General features: G+C 52.8%; 8 protein-coding genes across 8 annotated transcripts; 5 read left to right on the top strand and 3 right to left on the bottom strand.

Moving 5' to 3' along the window:
• Window positions 1-1,483: 1,483 nt before the first annotated feature.
• J7T55_012776 (transcriptional regulator prz1) lies at window positions 1,484-3,687 on the top strand (the record flags this gene model as incomplete). Its single annotated transcript, XM_053145437.1, has 2 exons — window positions 1,484-2,645; window positions 2,699-3,687. 2 exons carry the CDS (start codon window positions 1,484-1,486, stop codon window positions 3,685-3,687), a joined length of 2,151 nt encoding a protein of 716 aa, XP_052992166.1.
• A 617-nt stretch (window positions 3,688-4,304) lies between these two features.
• On the bottom strand, window positions 4,305-6,719 carry J7T55_012775 (uncharacterized protein; the record flags this gene model as incomplete). The annotated part of the gene is made up of 4 exons (XM_053145436.1): window positions 4,305-5,213; window positions 5,268-6,271; window positions 6,340-6,449; window positions 6,514-6,719. The coding sequence occupies 4 exons, from the start codon at window positions 6,717-6,719 to the stop codon at window positions 4,305-4,307; spliced, it is 2,229 nt and encodes a 742-aa protein (XP_052992165.1).
• Window positions 6,720-7,789: 1,070 nt separating this feature from the next.
• On the top strand, window positions 7,790-9,919 carry J7T55_012774 (uncharacterized protein; the record flags this gene model as incomplete). Its single annotated transcript, XM_053145435.1, has 5 exons — window positions 7,790-7,831; window positions 7,884-8,675; window positions 8,747-8,996; window positions 9,058-9,177; window positions 9,279-9,919. The coding sequence occupies 5 exons, from the start codon at window positions 7,790-7,792 to the stop codon at window positions 9,917-9,919; spliced, it is 1,845 nt and encodes a 614-aa protein (XP_052992164.1).
• A 41-nt stretch (window positions 9,920-9,960) lies between these two features.
• Window positions 9,961-10,932, bottom strand: J7T55_012773 (uncharacterized protein; the record flags this gene model as incomplete). The annotated part of the gene is made up of 2 exons (XM_053145434.1): window positions 9,961-10,275; window positions 10,372-10,932. The coding sequence occupies 2 exons, from the start codon at window positions 10,930-10,932 to the stop codon at window positions 9,961-9,963; spliced, it is 876 nt and encodes a 291-aa protein (XP_052992163.1).
• A 1,006-nt stretch (window positions 10,933-11,938) lies between these two features.
• Window positions 11,939-14,341, top strand: J7T55_012772 (uncharacterized protein; the record flags this gene model as incomplete). Its single annotated transcript, XM_053145433.1, has 10 exons — window positions 11,939-12,008; window positions 12,166-12,492; window positions 12,577-12,623; window positions 12,685-12,735; window positions 12,846-12,929; window positions 12,998-13,335; window positions 13,394-13,431; window positions 13,584-13,862; window positions 13,932-14,078; window positions 14,145-14,341. The coding sequence occupies 10 exons, from the start codon at window positions 11,939-11,941 to the stop codon at window positions 14,339-14,341; spliced, it is 1,578 nt and encodes a 525-aa protein (XP_052992162.1).
• Window positions 14,342-14,771: 430 nt separating this feature from the next.
• J7T55_012771 (uncharacterized protein) lies at window positions 14,772-16,046 on the top strand (the record flags this gene model as incomplete). Its single annotated transcript, XM_053145432.1, has 1 exon — window positions 14,772-16,046. One exon carries the CDS (start codon window positions 14,772-14,774, stop codon window positions 16,044-16,046), a length of 1,275 nt encoding a protein of 424 aa, XP_052992161.1.
• Window positions 16,047-16,082: 36 nt separating this feature from the next.
• Window positions 16,083-18,659, bottom strand: J7T55_012770 (uncharacterized protein; the record flags this gene model as incomplete). Its single annotated transcript, XM_053145431.1, has 5 exons — window positions 16,083-16,232; window positions 16,597-17,892; window positions 17,958-17,989; window positions 18,039-18,252; window positions 18,435-18,659. The coding sequence occupies 5 exons, from the start codon at window positions 18,657-18,659 to the stop codon at window positions 16,083-16,085; spliced, it is 1,917 nt and encodes a 638-aa protein (XP_052992160.1).
• Window positions 18,660-19,258: 599 nt separating this feature from the next.
• J7T55_012769 (uncharacterized protein) lies at window positions 19,259-20,337 on the top strand (the record flags this gene model as incomplete). The annotated part of the gene is made up of 2 exons (XM_053145430.1): window positions 19,259-19,851; window positions 19,917-20,337. 2 exons carry the CDS (start codon window positions 19,259-19,261, stop codon window positions 20,335-20,337), a joined length of 1,014 nt encoding a protein of 337 aa, XP_052992159.1.
• Between the last annotated feature and the right edge of the window lie 784 nt (window positions 20,338-21,121).

Below are 21,121 nucleotides of genomic sequence, written 5' to 3'. Positions count from 1 at the left end.
TGGTCTCAGTTCAGCTGTCATCCTGCCACCAGTTCGCGACTCTTCACCACTCTCCCCAGCATCCAATGCTGCCTTGCACTGTACACGATAAACCAGGCCTCGATGAGATAACGTGCCCGTACGACCCATCACGTCTACAGACTTGTGGCTCTTGGAACGACACGACCGCCCTCAGTCTCGCCAGACCAATCCGACCCGGCCAACTTGGGCGTCAGTCCCCCTCGATCTAAGCGCCAGCCTTCCCACCGACAACCTCTCTGTCGCATCGTCGCATCGTCGCATCGTCGCATCGTCGCATCGTCGCATCGTCGCGCGCAACCTGTTCCCTCGTCATTCCTTCCAAATTCCGACCGTATTGACCTTCGAGGTCCTCGTTCGTATCAGTCCTTGCGTCGACAGTCGGTATCAGGCCTCCTCTCGAGTCTCGCGCGACACATTGAGGGGCAGAATTGAAAGGCCGTTCAATACGAGACCGCGCCGGGCTGTGGACCAACTCCCAGCTCCAAAACCCATCGCGGGCGTCGCGTCATCGTTTTCTGGACAGTCAAGGGGGTAGATCCTGTGTCCGAAACTAGTACTGGAAGATCAAAAGAGGTCAGTTTCGATCCGATGGTCCTGAGTCCGGGGCAATCTACCCTAGGTTCCTGCACAGCCTTCCCGCTGTCGCTGGATTACGCGAGTGGGGGACACGGCCGTGAGACACCAGCCTCATACCCGCCTACAAGACACCACTGAGCGCATTCCACCTCCGAGGCCAGCTTGAAAAGGCTGGCAAGACGTGCTCGAGATTCTGACTGCAGACCAAGACCATAGATCGCAGAGTAAGCCGCAGGAACCACGTCGCGACCAGTGACACAGCACTGCAGCATCATAGACAAAGAAGGCGCATACCCCCAGATCAAAGGCTCGCAGACATTCACTGTCTGCAATATTCCTTTCCTCCGAGTACTCATTACGGTTTGGGAAAACCCCGGGTTCTCTGGCAGGACGACGAGACTTGCACCGAGAGGGCATTTGCTGTGTACGGCACGGGCTGCGTACGCCCAACAGGCACTAGGACACATCACCAGGGCACGACATCCAGGCACCAACCCCTAGTGCTCCAAGGTTCGGCAGAGAGCAGCAGCATTTACCGCTTTGTTTTTTTGTGTGGTGGCCCCTTACGTTGCTGAAAGCCAATAACTGTCTCATTATCCTGAGGCGGTAGGGCCTGATAGGACCGTTTCCTGGTGGGTTGTCAGCTCTTGCGTCCAGCACAGCCCCAATACTCTGCTCCGCCACCGAGTCTCGCAGGCTGACCCGGAAACTGCCTTGCCAGATACCTGTTGTTCTAAAGACGGAAACAACAAGCAACCTGACCTAACCTAACCTACTTTCCACTCTTTTACCCCAAGCTTTCCAGTGCCACAGGGCTCTGGGGTTCAAGTTCCCCTGGTGGACCGGGAGCCGTGTCCCGAAGTACATATCATACACATACATCACCATGGACCAACAGCAGGGAAGGGGTCGTTCCCCTTCTGCTGCCGCACATCAGCAACAGCCTCATATAAATCAAAGCCACTCTCCTTCACCCGCCCGACCATACCCTGCTGAAGCCTCAAACATCGGCCTAGGTATTGATTTGGAATCTCAAGCACAGCCCTTTGCCGCCGGCACCTCGGACTACTCCACCTATAACGGCAGCAACTTCCTTGACCCTCAACAGGGCCAGTCCTTCTCGGGTGACCCGTCGTTTCAGAGCTTCACAGCACAGCTGGAGGGAACCAACGACCTCTCCTCGTTTGCACAGCAGCAGCAGCAACAGCAACAACAAGTACCCCAGCACACTCTATCAAACAACTTTCAGGACGACTTCACCATCTTCCCCTCTACAACAGGAGAGCAACAGTACGGTACTTCCCTATTCGCCGGCGACCCGGGACTTAACCCGGCCCTTGGCGGTCCGGACAACAGCATGGCATCGGCGCAACCACACCACAGCCCCACACCACCTCACCTACTGAACCAGGAACCAACGTCAGCTCATCACTCTCCCAACTTCAACCAGAATCAATTTGCGCAGCGTCCGAGGGGTCATTCGCGCAACGCATCCCTTGGCGTTGAGGCTGCCTTGCTTCCCGGCCAGGACTGGAGCAACGTTCCTCAATTTCAATCACACAGGAGAAGCCCTTCTGAATACTCCGACGTGTCGTCTGTCGGCCACTCGCCGAACCTGATCGCCAACGACAGCTTCGAGCATATGGACCCGAGTCATTCCCCTATGCAACGCCCTCAGGACCCCGCCGTACTTCAGGAGCTCCACGGTATTGGTAGCTTCACCATTTCTGACAGGGGCCGTAGTCCGTCTCATAGTCCTGCCATCTCCCCTAGAATACTGCCTCAGCAGCAAATGGCCGACGTCACTCAACACAACTTCACCCTGGGAAGCAATGGCTTCGTCGGTGCTCCGCCCCCTCAGTACGGCCTGCAGGCCCCTGAGGCTTTCCCCCAACTCCAACAGACCAGTGCCCCGAGCGAGGCAGCTCAAAGTATGCCTCAGCTAGCCGCTCCTACCATCAACATCGATTATGCCCCACCACCAGTGCGGAGCAACTTTGACGGCAGGTCGTCAATGGATACGGATGCTCTGACACCCCCAGAACGAGGTAAGTCTTGCGGTACTACCCTTTGCGGAACTCTAGTGCTCACACGGACACAGGTCGCCAGCGTGCCAGACCCAGGGCTGTCACTGATCCCTACAACAGTGGTGCTTACCGGCAGACACAAGGGGGCTCAGCATCTCCTCATCTCAGTGCTACACTGTCCCCTAACAGGGATGATTCATCTCGGTCTCTCTCGCCTCTTGACCGTCAGCAGTCTGCTTCTCCTAGTAGAAGACGTCAATCAACATCTGCTGTGCCTAACAACGTGATTGCGCTTCGCCTTGTGGAGGGTGAGAGCAACGCAGACACGTCAGGGGGACCCAAGCGCGTGCAGAAACACCCTGCAACATTCCAATGCTCACTTTGTCCCAAACGTTTCACCCGTGCCTACAATCTGCGCTCTCATCTTCGCACTCACACAGACGAGCGGCCTTTCGTGTGCACCGTCTGTGGCAAAGCTTTCGCACGACAACATGACCGGAAGCGCCACGAAGGTCTCCATTCCGGGGAGAAGAAATTCGTATGCAAGGGTGACCTCAAGGCTGGCGGACAGTGGGGCTGTGGTAGGCGCTTTGCCCGTGCTGACGCGCTTGGACGACATTTCCGCTCCGAAGCTGGTCGCATCTGCATCAAACCACTCCTTGACGAGGAAATGATTGAGCGACAACGACAATGGGGCGAGCAGCGACTCGCGGCGCAACAAGCTGCCGCAGCGCAACAGCAGCAGATGGCTATGGGCGGTCTCATGGCACCGCCTGCCCTTGACAATCAAGGTTACCCAGCTTCAGGAGGATACATGCTTCCACAGGCGCTGTTGGCGCAATACCCAGCGCTTGCAAACATGGACTGGGGAGCAGCAAACATGCAGGGCGACGTGAGCGACATGGGAGATGATCTGAGCGGTCGGTCGAGCTTTGATGCTTCTGACCTTGAGAATGAGAATGATGACGGCTATGTTTCTGGACCAGGGACTGGATTCGGCCCTGGGGGGATGACTGAGGGCTTTGGCGAAATTGGTTATGCTAGTGACTATGGTGGCCGTTAAGCTCTTCTATGGCTTTGGGTGAGCTTGTTCCTGGCGTTCTGCAGCTTTCTTTGTTGTTCTTGTTCGATTCATCCCGGCTATGCCATTGATTAGGTTCGAGGTCTGGAAGAACTTCTTCGACAGCGGCGTTTCATCGTTTCATGATTCCCACATTGAAAAACATTGAAGACGGGTTTTCACGGGCTGGAAATATCCCTGACACTTTTCTGGAGAACGCGAGCTTGCGGGTTCGGTTGGATAGACCACTTTTTTGGGTTCATTTTAGATACCAGTGCAATTCATTTCTCAAAAGAACTCTCCGACTGCTTTTTGCAGGACGTGCCATTCTCAAATTCCGCAGCAGCCGACCGAAGACCACGCTCACCTACATTTAACCAACCTTGGCTGATTTTTGTTCAGACCAACTCTCGCTCAGACTGCGTCTTCAATATGAAATCCTCAGGGCCAACTTCACAAATTTGCAACTTTTTAAAACAGTAGCCCGTTCTTACAGTAATTCAAGCATGGGCAGAGCACCCGAAGACAAAGTTTTTGCTCATTACACGCATATCTCGTCTCAGATGTGCATTGCTGACATTACTAATTTAGATTTGATTTTTACATTGCAGACTCAGCATCTAGTGGTCCGCTGCGCCGACGTTCAAATCCCTAAACTCGCCACGGAACTCGTCCGGACCTCCCTTCTTCCACTCCCCGACAAAACCGGCGACCCGCGACGCGATCAGCTCCGGGTCGTAGCCAAAGTACTTGTAGGCGGCGGCGCCGGGCAGCGAGTGGCCGAAGGAGCTCATCGAGTAGCCAGCGTCGGCGTAGCGCTCCCAGCCGTTGGCGGCGTACGCCTCGACGACGACGCGCGGCGGGGCGGCGGCGCCGCGGTACCGCAGCACCTCGGCCCGGTACTCGCGCGGCTGGGCGTCGAACAGGCGCTGGCACGGGAAGCTGACGACGCGGGCGCGCAGGCCGTGCTTCTCGCGGAGCACGTCGCGCGCGCGGACGGCGAAGACCATCTCGGCGCCGACGCCGATCAGCGTGACGTCGGCGGCGTCGTCCTCGATGAACGCGTAGGCGCCGCGCTGGACGCCGTCGCGCGACGAGTGCTGCGGGTACTGCTCGAGGTTCTGGCGCGAGAGCGAGATGATGGAGGGCGTGTCGCGCGCCGACAGCGCCGCCACGAAGGCGCCCGCCACCTCCTCGCTGTCGCACGGCCGGATGTACAGCAGGTTCGGCATCGCGCGGTACAGCGCCGCCAGCTCGACGGGCTGGTGCGTCGGCCCGTCCTCGCCCGTGCCGATGCTGTCGTGCGTCGCGATGTGGATCTCCTGCAGGCGCTGCAGCGCGCCCATGCGGATCCCTGGCGCCGCGTAGATGTAGAAGATGAAGAAGGACGATGTCACCGGGAGGATGGTGCCCTTGTTGTAAGCGGCTAGGCCGTTGGAGATGGCTGCCATGGCGTGCTCGCGGACGCCCCAGTGGATGTAACGGCCCGAGTAGTCGCCGGTGATGCCGCATGTAGGCCGGAGGTCAGGCTGAAGAGAGCGAGGTTAGTGGAGCAAGGGAGATTGGAGAACTGGGGTGCTTACATGTTGGAAGTCTGTCTTGCCCTTCCAGATCATGTTGACTGAAGGGCTCAAGTCTGCTGTTCCCACCATGAAGTTGTTCAACTTCGCAGCCAATGGGTTGCAAACAAGTCCTGCCGACTTTCTTGACGCTGTCGGTGTCGTTGGGAAATCTTCTTTCTTGGGAATGAGCTTCGTCCAATCCTCTGGGAACTCTCCGCGAACACGGAACCCGAACTCCTTGGCCAAGTCTGGATATGAACCTCCGTATGATGAGACGAGATCGTTCCACTCTTTCTCAAAGTTCTGACCCCTGGTTCTGATCTCCCCGAAATAGTCGTACACCTCTTGTGAGATCTGAAAATGTTTCTCCGGGTCGAAACCCGAGCTCTTCTTGATGTTGGCAACATCTTCAGCGCCGAAAGCGGCACCGTGCGCCTTTGCGTCGCCGGCTACTTTACTCCCGATTCCGATGACTGTGCGGATGTTGATGAAGACGGGCTTGTCTGTGCTTGCGCGTGCCTCGACCAGGGCGGAGACAATGCCCTCGACGTCGTGGTTGCCGTCCAAGACGTCGATCACCTTCCAGCCACATGCCACCATCTTGGCATTGACGTCCTCTGTGTTGGTCAGGTCAACCGAGCCGTCACAGGTGATCTGGTTGTTGTCGTAGATCACGACGAGGTTGTTCAGCCTAAAGTGGCCGGCTAGCGAGATGGCCTCCAGCCCGACGCCCTCCTGCAGGCATGCGTCGCCGATCATACACCATGTCGTGTTGTCTACGACGGGGAAGCCGGGCTTGTTGTATGTGGCTGCCAGCTGCTTGGTGGCTATAGCCATCCCCACAGCGTTCGCGATGCCCTGGCCAAGCGGTCCTGTCGTCACCTCGATGCCTTCGTGTTCGATCTCGGGGTGTCCTGGGCAGATGGAGTCGGTCCGATCTGAGTGGTAGGACTTGAGCTGGTCAAGAGTCATGTTCTTGAAGCCGACAAGATGCAGGAAGGTATACTGCCACAAACAACAGTGACCTGGGGGAAGATGTCATTAGAATCTATTTTCTGCAATCAAGACATGGTCAAGAGACCAAGGGACTCACCGTTTGAGAGAACGAATCTGTCCCGGTTGAAGAAGTTTGGGTTCTCGGGTGAGTAGCGCATTACATATTTCCACAATGCGACGCCAATGGCTGCCATTCCCATGGCACTCCTGTGGTGCGCAACTGCTCATCAGTGAGAACTCATAAAAAGGCGGAGACGCAACAGATACATACCCAGGGTGGCCGCCCTTGAATTGCTCGCAAAGGTCGGCAATGAGACATCTGAAGGTTCTGAGGACGAAATCGGTCTTAGTGACATCTTTGAGCTCAAGCGTCGAAATGCTGGCATAGTCTCCCTTTGTGTTCTCACCGTTTGGTGAGAGTTTCAACGGCAGATGGGAGACCGTGTCTGTGGGGACTGCTACTGCTGAAGGAGCCATTGTGGAGATGTTGGAGCACGAGGGATATGGACTTTGTCCGTGACAAGAGCGGGATCACTTGGTCGGCCATGGTAAAGACCATCGTTCATATATCATGCTCTATATTCCCCCTCGTCTATTCTCTGTTTCTTTTGGGAGTGGCCAAGTGGTGTTGGAGAAGAACCATGACGATGCCTCGTCGGATGTCTCAGACTGCCTAGTCTTCATTTTAGGAAAGCCGAAGCGCCACTGGAAGCGCTACGAACTTCCTCAATCGCCTAGTATGCTCTCGAGTGGAGGAGAGTCATGACCCCGGGCACCCCACCAACCCCATAGTCTTTCCATTGCGACCCCATCCATGGCAACGTAGAGCGGTTCTGTCATGCGGCCCCAACATCGAATCAACCCGACGGAACAGGCAAGCCGGGCGGGATATTTTCCGACCATCTTGATCCTTTCCGAGACTTCTATCTTAAGCAAATATACGGCCGTTGACCAGGTGGCTCACCAAGCTGGCCAGCTGGCGGGAACGTTGGCGATTCATCGTGACAGTGCAAAGCCCACTGTAACGTACCTTACTCGACGTCACGGGTCGGGCACCTTCGTTGCACACGATGGGAGGCTTTCGAAGCCACTCCCGTCTTGAAAGTCACTCCGTAGACTGCATTCAAGCAGATCGATCCCGCAGGCGACAATGACCGACGACAGCGCCTCGGCCTCCCCCCGAGAGGGAAGCCGACGGACCCGCGATCTTCGTCCGGCCCAGACTGCTCGTCGCAATCCAAGGACTAAACACATCCGAACGCGAACCGGGTGCTGGAACTGCAGGCGCAAGCGCAAGAAATGTGAGTAGCCCATCGCGGCCAGGTTATCACCACTCTAAGGTGCTGGGTTGCTGGCATAGAGTGGACGTACCAGACCGATACCTATACGCCGTGGTAATTTTCTCTAATCATGTACCATGGCGAATAGGCGATGAGCAAAGACCGGCTTGTAAGGAGTGCTCGCTGAGGGGGCTACCGTGTGAATGGGGTGTGCGGTTGGTGTTTCGTCCTGAGCATGTCGAATCTATTCCCGCCACCCATCCGTCCATGCTGGAGACGGCGAAGACCCAAGGTTGCGGGGATGTTGAAGTAAGACGTCGTCGAAACGTACTCATGATGTTCTGTATTCTAATTGTGCTAGATTATTGACGTGACGAGCGAGGTCATCCGAGACTACTGGAACGAGCCCAATGTGTCCACAAACGGCGGTACTGTCGCAGGCCAATCTCACAAGGCGCCAGACCAGCAGGACCTGAAAGATCAACAACCGCGTGGATCCCCAAAATCTTCAAAAGACAGTACGGCTTCCACAATTTCAGGTCAGCGAGACGACGTGGTCTCGCTGACCGCTGCTGGTAGCTCCGGGCCGGCTACCGATCCTGCATCAGCTCCTGTCACACCGGCCCCAGGTTATCTTCCAAACCTCGAGAGATCAGGGAGTATTTTGTCGCCGCATTCGTACGATATGATTCAGTCCGCAGCTGCCCAACTGCTCGACCTAGGATGCTCAGCCTCAGGGGTGCCTCCTGATGTCCATGCTTCTCAAAGTGCGTTGTTGCACCCGACAAACCACAGCAGCAATCCGAGCATTGCTAGTCCAGGTTCCGAGGGCATGTCGCACGATGGTATATTCTTGCCTGGTTCAGCATACCTGGAATTCCACTCTGCTTTGAGGAGTCATACCTTCAACGCAGCGCGCTCTGCTTTCCCAAGTCGATGTGGAACACCAGAGTCCCCAGAGACTGCGCACACGACGATCCGAGCTGAAGGCCAGTCCGTCGAGGAAAATTTATCGCTGAACGTTCATACGTCGGAGACGGTATCACCGTTAGAGGATGTAGCTTTATCCCGACCAACGCCTAGACTCAGCGAGCTGTCACAACAAGAAGAATTTGAGTTGTGGAAGAACTGGGTAGATGAAATCGGTCCGTGGGTAAGTATGCCTTGCATACCAACCATTGGCCCCAGCGGACGAATCGTTTTCTTGGCTGACATCCTGCTTAGCTTGACAAGTTTGACAACCATCGCCGATTTGTTCGCGTCTTGCCACCATTGGCACGTGAACACCCTCACTTGAGGTTCTCCATGCTTGCACTCTCTGCTCGGCAGTTGGAACGCAAATTTCCGAACCGGCCTGCAACGAGTCTAGGACTGTACCAGGAAGCTATCCATCAGCTCGTTCCGCAGCTGCAGACAAGGACGACTACGGTCGTGGCGTCGTGTGTTGTGCTTTGTGTTCTTGAGATGATGAGCTGTAAGTTGCAGAGGCGCCAGTCCACTTTTTCTTCCCGATCTCAGAGCTGATTTGATCCCAGGCTCTCCAAAAATGTGGCGTCGACATCTCGATGGTTCCGCCAGTCTGATTCTATCACTGGGCATCAATGGCTTTTCTGGGGGATTGGAGCAAGCCCTTTTCTGGTGCTTTGCACGCATGGGTAAGTCTCCCCGATTTCCTACCCCCAACATGTTCCATCGCAAGTCGGGCTGCTCACCAACTTGTCTCGGTGTGAAGATTTATGCGGTGCACTGATCTCAGATGAGCGGACAATCATTCCAATCGAGAGTTGGTTGCCAAAGCCAGCTGCCGATGACAGCATACGGATTGCTTACAGCGCTGCCGGCTTCGACATGTATGCCAATTATATCGTCCACCTCTGTGCCGAAGCCATGGACCTATTTGTCAGCAGCACAGGGAGCCGCGAAGATTTCAGTAGGCGCTGGAGCAGTCTTTTTTCGCGTCTCAGCGACTGGTACCATTTCCGGCCGCCAGAGATGCGACCTGTTCTCGATCTGCCACAATTAGAGACTGAGCCTGAACGCCCCTTTCCTATCCTCTTGTTCTCCAACCCCTCCGCTATTTCTGGCAACCAAATGTATCACACGGCGGCGCTTCTCATGCTGCAAAGGATCCCTCGAGGCATAAAGCTACCACATGGAACTCGGTCCATGCTCTGGCATGCCCGTAGGATCTGTGCCATCTCGATATCGAACACCGATCACGCCTGCTGGACCAACTGCATACAGCCCCTGTGGATTGCAGGCCGCATCATGTCCAACCCATCCGAGCACCGTGCAATCCTCAAGACGTATGAGCTCATCGAGAAAGAGACTGGCTGGGGCGCTAAGTGGCGAGCTGATGACCTCAGAACATTCTGGGGAGACCTCGATGGAGGGTGAAATGTTCACAAAATTGGTTTGGTATTTTCCTGATACCCTACCTATGCTGAGGCACAGTGACCTCCATCTACTCTGAGGTCAGCTCCAGTCATAAACGAACTTCCCGGCGACAAGAGAAACACAGCAGGGGCCTTGAAGTCTTCAGGAGCTCCAAGCCTTCCGAGCAGCGCACCGGCCATCCAGATCTTCTCCAAGTCTGGGTTCGTGGCTAAAAGCGCGTCTGTCATGGCAGTTCTTATGTACCCTGGCGACAAAGTGTTCACCCTGATGCCATATTGGCCCCATTCTTGCGCCACTGACCGGCACAATTGCTGTACTGCTGCTTTGCTGCTGTTGTAGGCAGAACATGTCAATCCCTGGAGGAAGACGTCAGTCTTGTGTCAGAACATAATCAGGCCTAAAAAGGTGGACAAAGGGTCCGGTTGAATATGATAAGTGCGCGCAAGACTTACGCGGTTTGCAATGTCACCAGACATGGAGGCAATCATTACAATGCTGCCCTTTATGCCGTTCTTGATCAATATCCTCGCCGTGTGTTTCGCAGTGAGGAAGGTGCCGGTGACATTGACGTTGAGCATGCGCTCAAAATCGGCCTTGGGATAGTCGACAGCCGGGGTTTTTTGTTGGATACCGGCACACGCAATCGTGCCATAAAATGGAGCACCCGATTCCTCGCCCTCCTTCTCTATCTCACTGAGGATCTGCGAGAGGTTCTCCTCGTCCGTGATGTCGACCCGACGGTAGGAGAGCTTGAGCCCAGATTCTTTGGCTGTCTTCTCGATCGCGGCCCACTCTTCCGCGGCCGGGGCTTCGAGGATGTCTAGGCAAGCGACATTACCGCCGGCCTCAAGAACAGCTGCAGCAAGTGTAATCCCCACGCCGCGACCGCCACCGGTGATGGCGATTGTCTTATTGCTCAGCGAGAACAAAGCTGAGTGTGAGACGTTTGCCGGCGTCACTCTGGACTCTGGGACGTCCGCTGGAAGCTTGAGGTCGGCAATCTGTTCACCCATGGTCTACGAATCTATGAGGTTCAACGAGACTTGTGAATTTTGAAAGGTGAATTAAAGTGATGAGAGGAATTATGATTCGAAGATTTGAAGGTGACGGGATCTAAAACGAAAATGGAGTGACGGCAATCTAAGTTGGACCAAAGGACGATGGGGGAAAAGAGAATAGATTATCATAAGAAAGGACAGCAGGAGGCAAGCGTTTTTCTAGAAGCAATCGTCAAGTCAGAGTCAACCACGGCTTTCGCCACGAAGGTTGGGGCACTCGGACTCTGTCCGTTCCTAAAATCGTAGGTCTAACCATTTGCTCCGTCTGAATACATTTTGACATGCTTAGCAGTGGGACTCAACAATGGATCATTGTCGCTTCACGCTGCCTCTCAAAAATCTCTCAAGAGCCGCATATCGGCAACCGCATGGGCTTCAGGGATTCGTGTCTAATGAAGTCAATCAATGCAAGCACGTGGGAAAAGATTCTGCCTCTCTCAAAACGGGAACGAGTATGCTCCCCGCTCGGTGACGGCCATACCCCAATGGTCAACTAGGAAAGTCGAAGCGCGCCTTGCATGACTCTGCCCGGTGGGCATGGGCCTCCTCTTCCCCAGAAAACTTTTTACGGGGACCCCAGGAAAACCGGCAGTGGACCTTGCGGCAGCGGATCAAACACCCATGCCTCCCTTGGATTCAAGGTTGCACCGAGACAGAAAATCTGCCCAACATGATGGATACACCGTCGTCATCAAACATAGGGTGCAGCTTTTTCCCCCGGGCATTTCAGGAACCTAATTAGAATTCGGAGCCAAGTGTTGAGGGAAACAATTTGGTTCGCGTTATCCCCCACGATCCCCAGGTTATTTACGCACAGCTGGGGTATCCAGGAGGTGCATATGGTTGCGTGGTAATGACACAGGCTAAGCTGTGGGCTGACCAGAAAAGTATATAACTACAATCGTATCCTTGACTCCGACATTGTTATCGCCTTCATTTCTTGTGCATCAACTCTATCAACATGACAATCCTCACAGGCCGCCCGTTGCATTGGGCAATCACTGCCGCAGCCGGCTCCGGCTTCCTTCTGTGTATGTGAAGTTATCCTTGATGTCTTGTCATCTCACCTCCCTCTGGTTGGTCCAGTCATAAGTACAAGCACAAGGAGATCGAGACAATTTTGTCACATGAGGCTGTCAGGTACTTCACGGACGAGCAATTGCTGACTTCAACTATGTGTGCAAATAGTCGGATATGACCAGGGTGTTATGTCAGGGCTGTTGACGGGCTCAGCCTTCACAGCCCAGTTCCCCGAGATCGACACCAACGAAGGCTCTCATGGCAGTGCATCCCTCCAGGGCACCGTCGTCGCCATCTACGAGATCGGTTGCTTCTTCGGCTCCATCCTCGCACTCGTTTTCGGAGAGAAGCTCGGTCGCCGGATGACAATATTGATTGGGTGTTTGATACTCTGCGTCGGTGGAGCTCTGCAGGCCTCGGCATACTCGATCCCGCATCTCATTGTTGGGCGCATTGTGGCCGGTCTCGGAAATGGCATGAACACCAGTACTATTCGTAAGTCCATTCCACGTTGAGGTGGCTTCTACTTTTCCTATCATCTTTACTGTGCATAGCTGAGTAGGCTAACACTCTGGGAAGCTGTGTGGCATTCTGAGTTGATGCAAGCGGACAAGCGTGGTAAAGGGGTAAGTTATATAACCAGCATGTATATCGATTATCCATGAGTATTCATCTAACACAATGTAGCTTAGCATAGAGCTTGCCATCAATATCTTTGGTGTTATGACGGCGTACTGGGTGGACTGCAAGTTTTTTACCCTTTGTCCCAATAGTTGAATCTTGCTTTGTACATCGCTGACCGTGGTCTCCGAATAGATGGAATGTCATACGTTGACAACCACTCGCAGTTCCGCTTCCCATTGGCTTTGCAATGCCTGTTCGCTGTTCTCACAATTGCCTTGATGCTGGTCCTACCCGAGTCTCCACGATGGGTGCGTACTCGACCTGGTTTTTCGACTCTGGAATACTTCAAGCTAATCAATACCCTGGGAAATTACAGCTTATCGCTCAAGACCGCCACGATGACGCACGCAACATTCTCTTAGCCCTTCTCCCCAACAAGAAGCCAGACGAAGACTTTGTCAACAGAGAAATGGCGGAAATTCAACACGCAATTGACGAGGAGAGGGAAGCCGCTCACGGTAGCTCGTACAAAGCGCTGCTCAAGAATGGGCCACAGAAGTTTTTTTACCGAACGATGTTGGGTATCGGCGGTCAATTCATGCAACAATTATCGTATGTCAATGACCTCCACCTTTCGATTTCTTTGTGCCCGCCCCAGGGTTCCCAGGCAACATGGCACGAAGCCATGAGCGCTCCTGATACTTTGCCTCGGAGGTCTTGTGGCGGGCCTAGCTTTCGCAAAATTTACACACTCGCTAATTTTGTTACTCAGCGGAATCAACTTGATCACATACTATGCCCCTGTAATCTGTAAGAAAACCGCGCCCTCTAATGTTTCTATGTATTTGCCACATATACTCGTACACTGAGAGCTTGTACGATGCTCAGTGGCTATGTACCGTCGTACCATGGCTATGAACGCATGCTTTACCCAAGACATATTTGCTAACAGACGCGAACAGTTCAGCAGTCCGTCGGACTCACTCACAACATGTCTATGTTGCTGGCAGGATTTAACGGTGTTGCCTACTTCCTCAGTTCGCTGATACCGATCTGGGTCATTGACAGGCTGGGCCGGCGGAAGCTGATGCTGTTCGCAGCTGCTGGACAAGGCTGCTGTATGGCAATACTAGCCGGGACCGTGTCTGACGGCTCAGCTTCCGCGGGTATAGTAGCGTCAGTGATGCTGTTCGCATTCAACTTCTTTTTCGCGATCGGTTTACTGGCTATTCCCTGGTTGCGTAAGTCCTTCCTCGGGTCTCTCGTCCTACGCCACCCTGATGTCCCCAAAATCTAACTCTTCAACACAGTTCCTGCCGAATATGCACCCCTAGCAATCCGTCAGAGAGCTGCCGCCCTTGCGTCAGCATCCAATTGGATCTTCACCTTCCTTGTTGTTGAAATCACCCCAGTCAGTATCGGCAACATCGGTTACCGCACGTATATCTACTTCTGCGGTATGTATATTCATGTCCGAAGGGGCAAGCCCGCCTTTACAGGAACCACAACTGACCATCTTCTAGTCTTTAACTTCTGCTTCTTGCCCTTAATCTACTTCTTCTATCCAGAAACACAAAACCTGACCTTGGAGCAAATTGACAAGTTATTCACCGGCGACAAGATCATGCTCCATTGGACACCGTCCATGGGCGAGATTGGTGAGATGGGCGAGATCAAGGAGGGTGTAGTTGAACAGCGCCTCGAGAAGCAGGTTGCCTAAGAATGCTATTCAATGAAGTTTGGGTGCCTTGTTCTCCCTGCACTTATTTGCAATCTAAGCTTGTAATGTCTCAAATTTTGTATGTCGATTATTCAGATATCAGCAGCAGATATTATGGTCATCATCTCACACTTTTGAGCATCGAGGGCAATGTGCACATCCGTTCTCGCTTGAGCGCTTGCTGAGCTTGCTCCACATGCACGTTGAACAACTTTTTGAATTGCTGTCTATGGTCTCTCTATTTACAACCCGATTTCGGCGTTGTTAAGGGGGGGTGGGCTGCTGAGGTAAGCCTGACAAAGTGGCCCTTGGCCGTGCTTGAGATAAGATAAGCCTCCTCCCTGCGAGTACAGCTTTCCACACGGTATCAAGCTGGAATTCGCGGGCCTGGTTTTCGAGAACAAAGGCTACTCTCTCACTGGAGGGCATCATGACAGACGCGGCTTCTAAGCCCTTTCGTTTCCTCGACCTGCCAATTGAAGTGAGGAACGCAATCTATCATGTCATCCTCTGCGAACCTCCACCTGCGAAGCTGCGCCGTGTCGAGCAGGCCGACCTTCTATGGCTACCTGAAGGCATGGCGGTAATTACACATCCAAGCGAGATGCAAATTCTACAGACCAGCCGCCAAGTCCATGCAGAAGCCAAAGATGTGATGCTTCGAGGAAACCAATTCATTCGGATTCGCGCTCGAGGGGTTGGGCAAGTGGTTAAGGGTTTCTTGCTCGCCAGACAAATCCCGATCATCCGCACTTCTGCACTATCAAGGAATACATTTCAGGGCTTTGTAATGACCCATTCGATTGAATTGAAAGGCGGCCGTCCTGAGGACTTCCCAGGGCCTAAACACGAGACCGATGTGGACCTTGTCATCCTCCATCGTGACCTCAGTCTGTTCTGCGAAGCCCTGGCTATCAGGGGTACTCTCATGGTCAGGGGTTTTGGAAACCTCACCAAACACGATTTGACCATCCACAACCCCTTTGACTCAACCCTCAGCCCGGGCTTTATGAGTGAGAAGAACCAGGAACGGCTTCTCCAGCCTTACCGCCACTATTTACGTGGGTTCTCCCACTTTTCGGTCGATGGTAATGTGTCCGCCTCATTGGCCGAGTCTGTGAAAGAGGCCGTTGCCGAAGAGCACCTTCCTGAGCCCGGTGAAATCATAGCCGAATTCAAGCGCAACAAAGATCTAGGCAACCGCTACTTCAGGCAGAAAGAGTTCCACAGAGCCGCGGAAGCGTACACTACTGGTTACATCAAGGTCGCGCTCATCAGAAACGGCAATCTTTGGCCACAGATCACGGCCAAAGGAGGACAGGGCTTCCTCCACGCCATTTCCGAGACGTATTACCAAGTCTGTCTCAATTGCGCGCAGAACATCCTAGTCTTCCTTCGAGAGACGTCTGAGTCCAACCGAACTAAGATTCGCTACTACTGCGGCAAGGCAGACTATCACGTAAAGTCGGCAATGGCCGCCGGGGATAACTTCACGACGGATTGGCGGCCGAATCTGCAGCAAATGGCGAAGCTTTCTTTCCGAGCTGCCTCGATAGAGCGCGTCTTGGGCAACATGGAGGCTGCCAAGTCGCTCATAGATATCGCTCGTCAGCAAGCCCCCAGCGATCCGGTGATCAGGCGAGAGGCTGAGGAGATTGAGGCCTTGTTGCGCTCTCAAGCGGGTCTCGGTCGTTTGTTGCTCTGAGTGGGCTAGGGTTGATGAGGGCGACAAGTCTTTGTTTCAATAATCGCGAGCGAGGCCAATAAATTGGTTATCCAAATTTTGGAATCCAACCAGTTGCGGACCTGAGGTCAGAGCAGGCATCTCAAAGCCCTTGCTACTTTCTGCATCATATTCTGAAGATGGCTTTGGCGGTATGGGAATAGATTTCTAGAGCACCAACAAATATTGTTGTGTCATGTTGAGTATTGAAGACAACTCCTAAAACTGAGGTCCATCTATCATAACGAATCGTATAGCGGACATTAAAAAAAGATAATAGAACTTCAGAAGAGTAAGCCCTGGAAGCATGCATCTCAGCCGGTTGATCTGGCTGTCTGCTGCCCTCATAAGATTGATTGCACTTGAGACAAGGCACATCCCTTGGCCAGAATCTCATGTAATACAACCTTGTCGTCATACAATGACTAATAAATCGGACCTTGTTCTTGGCCAGCCTCTTCAATAAAAGCATCCCATGAAGCCTGTCATCGTCAGTCAAGCCAAATCTCAATATCAGGCATGAATGACGAACCCAGTCAAAGTCCATAGTGGACAAGTTGTCTTCGAATGAAAATCCCAAATCAGCTGCACTAGACCACGGGCTAAGTCTTTGAGATCGTAGTTGTGCTTCTGGCAGAATTTCAGGACATCCAGGCTCAGTGCCCCTCCCAGGTTTAAAGCTCGACAGCATGTGCTCTAGGAACTCGTGAATTCTCCGGGTGTCATCGCAGGCGCTCACCGCTTCTGCCCAGTGGGCACATGACTGCTCCAAGACATGGAAAAGAAGGCCACTGTCAGGAGACGCCTCTAAATTGGGGCTCTTCCGTCTCAGCTCCAGTTCCAGGAACAAGATCATCGCAGCAAGGGTCAGCATCTGTCGTGTCTGCGAAATTTTGTAGAAGGACGGCTGCAGTTCTATCTGTAAGTCGAGTAGCGCCAACGCAGACGAGATACATCGATCTCGCGAGACCTTGAACCGGTCGTTGCCTCTGTCCTTGGCTAAGAACTTGCGATGCAGTACGCACATGCCTTTGTGATACATGCATAGCAAGCCGAGGTGGGAAAATTGGGTCCTTCCTCGGATGGGTCCGCTGTTATCGCCGCTTATAGAAAATTCTTTCATATGCGGAGGGACATTCTGATATGCACTATGCACGGCGCGGTCAACGTCGAGGACGGTCTCGTACGAGGCCAGACTTGGAATACTATTCAGATCAGCGACTCGACCCAGAGCGTAGAACAAGCGCCCCTTGACAATGAGATATGTTGCTGCAGTAGGCTCAGTGAGCGGTCGAGATGGGGGAAGAATCATAGTCTTCTCGGATAGCTCCCAGTCATGTAAGTTGAGAGGCTCCCGCGTGGTCGAGGGGATTGCCGACCCCAGACGAGGGAAGCCGCCCAGAAAAGAGGCCATGTCGTCCATTCGGATAATGGATAACCATGTGCGACGACGATACTCTGCTTGCAGCAACGAGAACTCTGGGGAATCTGATGGGTCAAGATGGTAGCCCATATTAATGGCAGCACGAACAACGACGCCTGTCATTATCCACAGCCCACGACGGTTGTCGTCCTTTCGGTTCAGCTCGGCGGTTGCGTTGAATCGCAATGTCTCCACTGTGTAAGGCAGACACTTTGAAATGTCACCGCTTAGTAGGCATTGCGCTGTTCGCATCCTGTAGAGTTGAAAGAGCGATTCCGAGATGCCTTCGTACTCCGGGGGTCCTCCATATTGGTAATGTGCCAACACGGTGATGCCGAGGATGGAGAAGAGAAGACCCAGCCATATCAAATTAGTTTTAGATGGGTCCTTCCAGTGATCTTCGTACTATTTAAACATACATGTGAGCCAGGGGGGAGCGTAGAAAGAATATACCCTGTCATTTAACGTACTTCGCGCATGAAAGTTGGTTTATGGAGAATGGCTAACATTTCATCAGCAATCCACATCCCTGCATAGATCGAGTGACTTACGAGGAACCGTGATCGGGAAGGTTTGCCGATCAAAGAACGTATGTACAAGCCGATCGACCTCAAGCTTGGGTGGCAAAGTGGATAGGATCTCCATGTGGTCGATTTGTCCGACCTGATGAAAGAGCAGGCTTGATCCATCGACCGTGTGAGAGAAAGCGGGAGGTAGGCTGTAGTCAATGCTGTCATCCAGCCATGTCCGTTTTAGCTCGTTTATCTAATGGTTAGAATTAGCCAAAAGCACCTATGTACTTGTGAGACGTAGTGGGCGATGCTCAGACCTCAAGAAATTGAAATGGGTGAGGGTGAAAAAGAAGGAGCAGCGACTGGGGATCAATTCGCGCAGGTATTCGGCAAAATCCAACACCGAAAAGTACAGAGTAAATAGAACTAGAGTACCTCTTGAAGTACGATGTGCCAGTCGTCTCCACTCAGATACATAGAACGGATTCCGTCCACGACCGTCTTCCCGTCACCAGCAACTTCGTGGGCATCGGACGGTTCGGCCTCGGCTTTGAAGTCTTCAGTCCTGTCGGCTGAGTTCTTTCTGAGTGAAGAGGCTTGTTGTCGCTCAGATATTAGTCTCTTCACCAATGCTTCCAAATGATCAAGTCGTTGGCGCATCTCGTCGCTGTTGTCGCCACGACGGGCATTCGGTTTTGCACCGTCCTTGGATCCGCGGAATTTACAAGAAGCTTGCTCGTCACGGGCCAGGCAATTCTGACAGGGTTTCTCCCGATTACACTTCAGTCTACATTTTGTCAGTAATTGTCTTTTTTAGAAGCGAGCCGCTCACAACAATGGATCAACATTGGTCTGCGTACTTTCTTGCTCGACAGGGGTCACACGACAGTGGGATGCGGGAACGCCGGTGACGCCTGCGGGTTTGGTCAACGACCCGGGTAGGTAACATTCTTCCTTCGGCATCCATAGTGATCTTAGTGATGAGTGGGTGCAGATGGTTGAGGTTTGGATTCAGGTCAAAGAGAGAACCAGAGGCGGCAGGAAGTTCGGTGTGTCAGACTTTAAGTCCGCGGAGACAACGGCTTGTCGCGCCGAGCCAGTGGCCGACTAAGTCCGTGGACTTACACACGTAGATCGCCGATTGGCTCCTTTCACCAAAAATGTTTGAATTGGGAGATATATAGAGAGATAGGTCGAATTCATGATCGAGAGCAAATATTAGAAGGATACTCATCATCATCATCATCTTTCACACCACAATGCCTTCCCTGGGCGACTTTCTTCACACCCAATTCGTGCTTAAGATACCCAAGCCGTCCGCCTCCTTCGCGTCCCAAACTGTCATCATCACCGGCGCCAACAGAGGTCTTGGAAAGGAGATCGCCAAACATGTCATACGCCTCGGTGCCAAAAAGGTTATTTTTGCTTGTCGTAGCTTGGCCAGGGGTCATGAGGCCAAGTCGGAGATAGAAACCCTCTTGAAATGCTCCTCGGAAGTCATCCAAGTGTGGGAACTCGATCTCGAGTCAACTTCCTCAATCAAGAGTTTTGTTGATCAGGCCAACATCCTGCCCCGCTTAGATGTCTTCATCAGCAATGCTGGCATCAGCTCCGGCAGTTTCAAGGTCATTTATGGCACCGAGCGCACCCTTGCCGTCAATGACATTGGAACTTTCTTGCTTGCGCTGCAGCTAATTCCAAAGCTCAAGAAGACAGCCCGAGACTACAAGACTACGCCTCATATGACTATCGTAACATCAGCCCTGTACGATGTGGCCAAGTATCCCGAGGAGCATGGAGAAGACATTTTTGCCTGGTACAAAGACGAGTCGCACGTAGATAAAATGAACCAGTAAGGTGGCCCCCCCCCGTTATTTCGCTCAAAATTTCAACTGACCAAAAAACGCGGCCATGAAGATATAACCTCTCAAAGTTACTGCAGTTGTATATAATCATAAAGCTTTGTGCTATAGTCGATCCGGCCAACACCGACGAACCGAACCCCATCGTCATCAACTCTCTCGACCCATGTTTCTGCAAGACGGGCCTGACAGGAGACCTCAAGGGCTTAATGAAGGTCCTGTTTAAAGTCTTCGAGTTGATCACGGCTCGCACTGCTGAGGAGGGCTCCCGCTTGGTAGTGCAGGCCGCATCGGCGGGAAGAAAGACGCATGGACTATACTTACGAGCTGGCGCGGTGCAAAGCTATGCTCCGATCGCTCTGGATGATAAAAAAGCCACATATGTCTGGGAGCTACTCCGCAGGAAGCTTGAGGATCTGGAACCAGGAATTATGCAGAACCTAGAGTGGTCGGAAGTTGTCTTAGAGTCATCTTAGATTTGAGTGTCGTGTTTAGTCCAATACAAGCTCGTTGTCCGGACTTCTGGCTCGCCGCGAATTGCTGCGACTCTGTATCTTCCAAGTCATAACGCGTAAATCCACGCTTGCATGTACATATAGGCAGTTCATTTGTACCCGGCAAGCGGCAACAAGACATGATCTCGTGTGGCAGTAATCAACCTCCATTGGTTTCGAAGGAACCTCGGATCGTTAAGCACTCCTATATCATAGAACGTTTGATCTGTCATCTGATAGGGAAGGCTAGCTTTGGGTCTACTCAGCCAGAATCAATATGAACCATGAATGTCTAACTGCGAAAGTAAAGCTCCGTGTGATGCAAGAAAATCTCCCCGTGATGAAAATAGAGAGACTGGGAACGAGGATTGATGAAGAGCTACTAGATGAGGCGATGCACATGTTGATCAACATAGCTGACAATAGAGCATTTCCCGACAGGATGACTACGAGTGGTTTAACGCGGCTCCACTTAGCGCTTTCATCATGAAGTGCTGTTCAAAGGCAATGTCTCAATTGTGAACGGTGGCAGATGAGCGGCGTACTTGACTTCGACCCCTAATATCAGTTACCCTAACCCTTCACAAACCAAAGTCCACATAATGATCTCTGAGGAAATCGGTCTATTGTCTTTTCGCAGGGCTGCAGGCAGGAATGGCAAGCGGTTGCTGATGTGGGGAGGGGAACTTCTTACGGAGCACAGGGACTGGATTTGTAATCGAACTGCATAGTGTCTGGAAAATAAAAGGTTTGTAATCGCCGTAAC

This window comes from Diaporthe amygdali (genome assembly GCF_026229845.1).
Source record: "Diaporthe amygdali strain CAA958 chromosome Unknown NODE_20_length_815715_cov_65_842320, whole genome shotgun sequence".
NCBI lineage: Eukaryota > Fungi > Ascomycota > Sordariomycetes > Diaporthales > Diaporthaceae > Diaporthe > Diaporthe amygdali.
The sequence above is the reverse complement of the archived record's forward strand: the minus strand, read 5'-3'. Positions and strand labels throughout refer to the sequence as shown.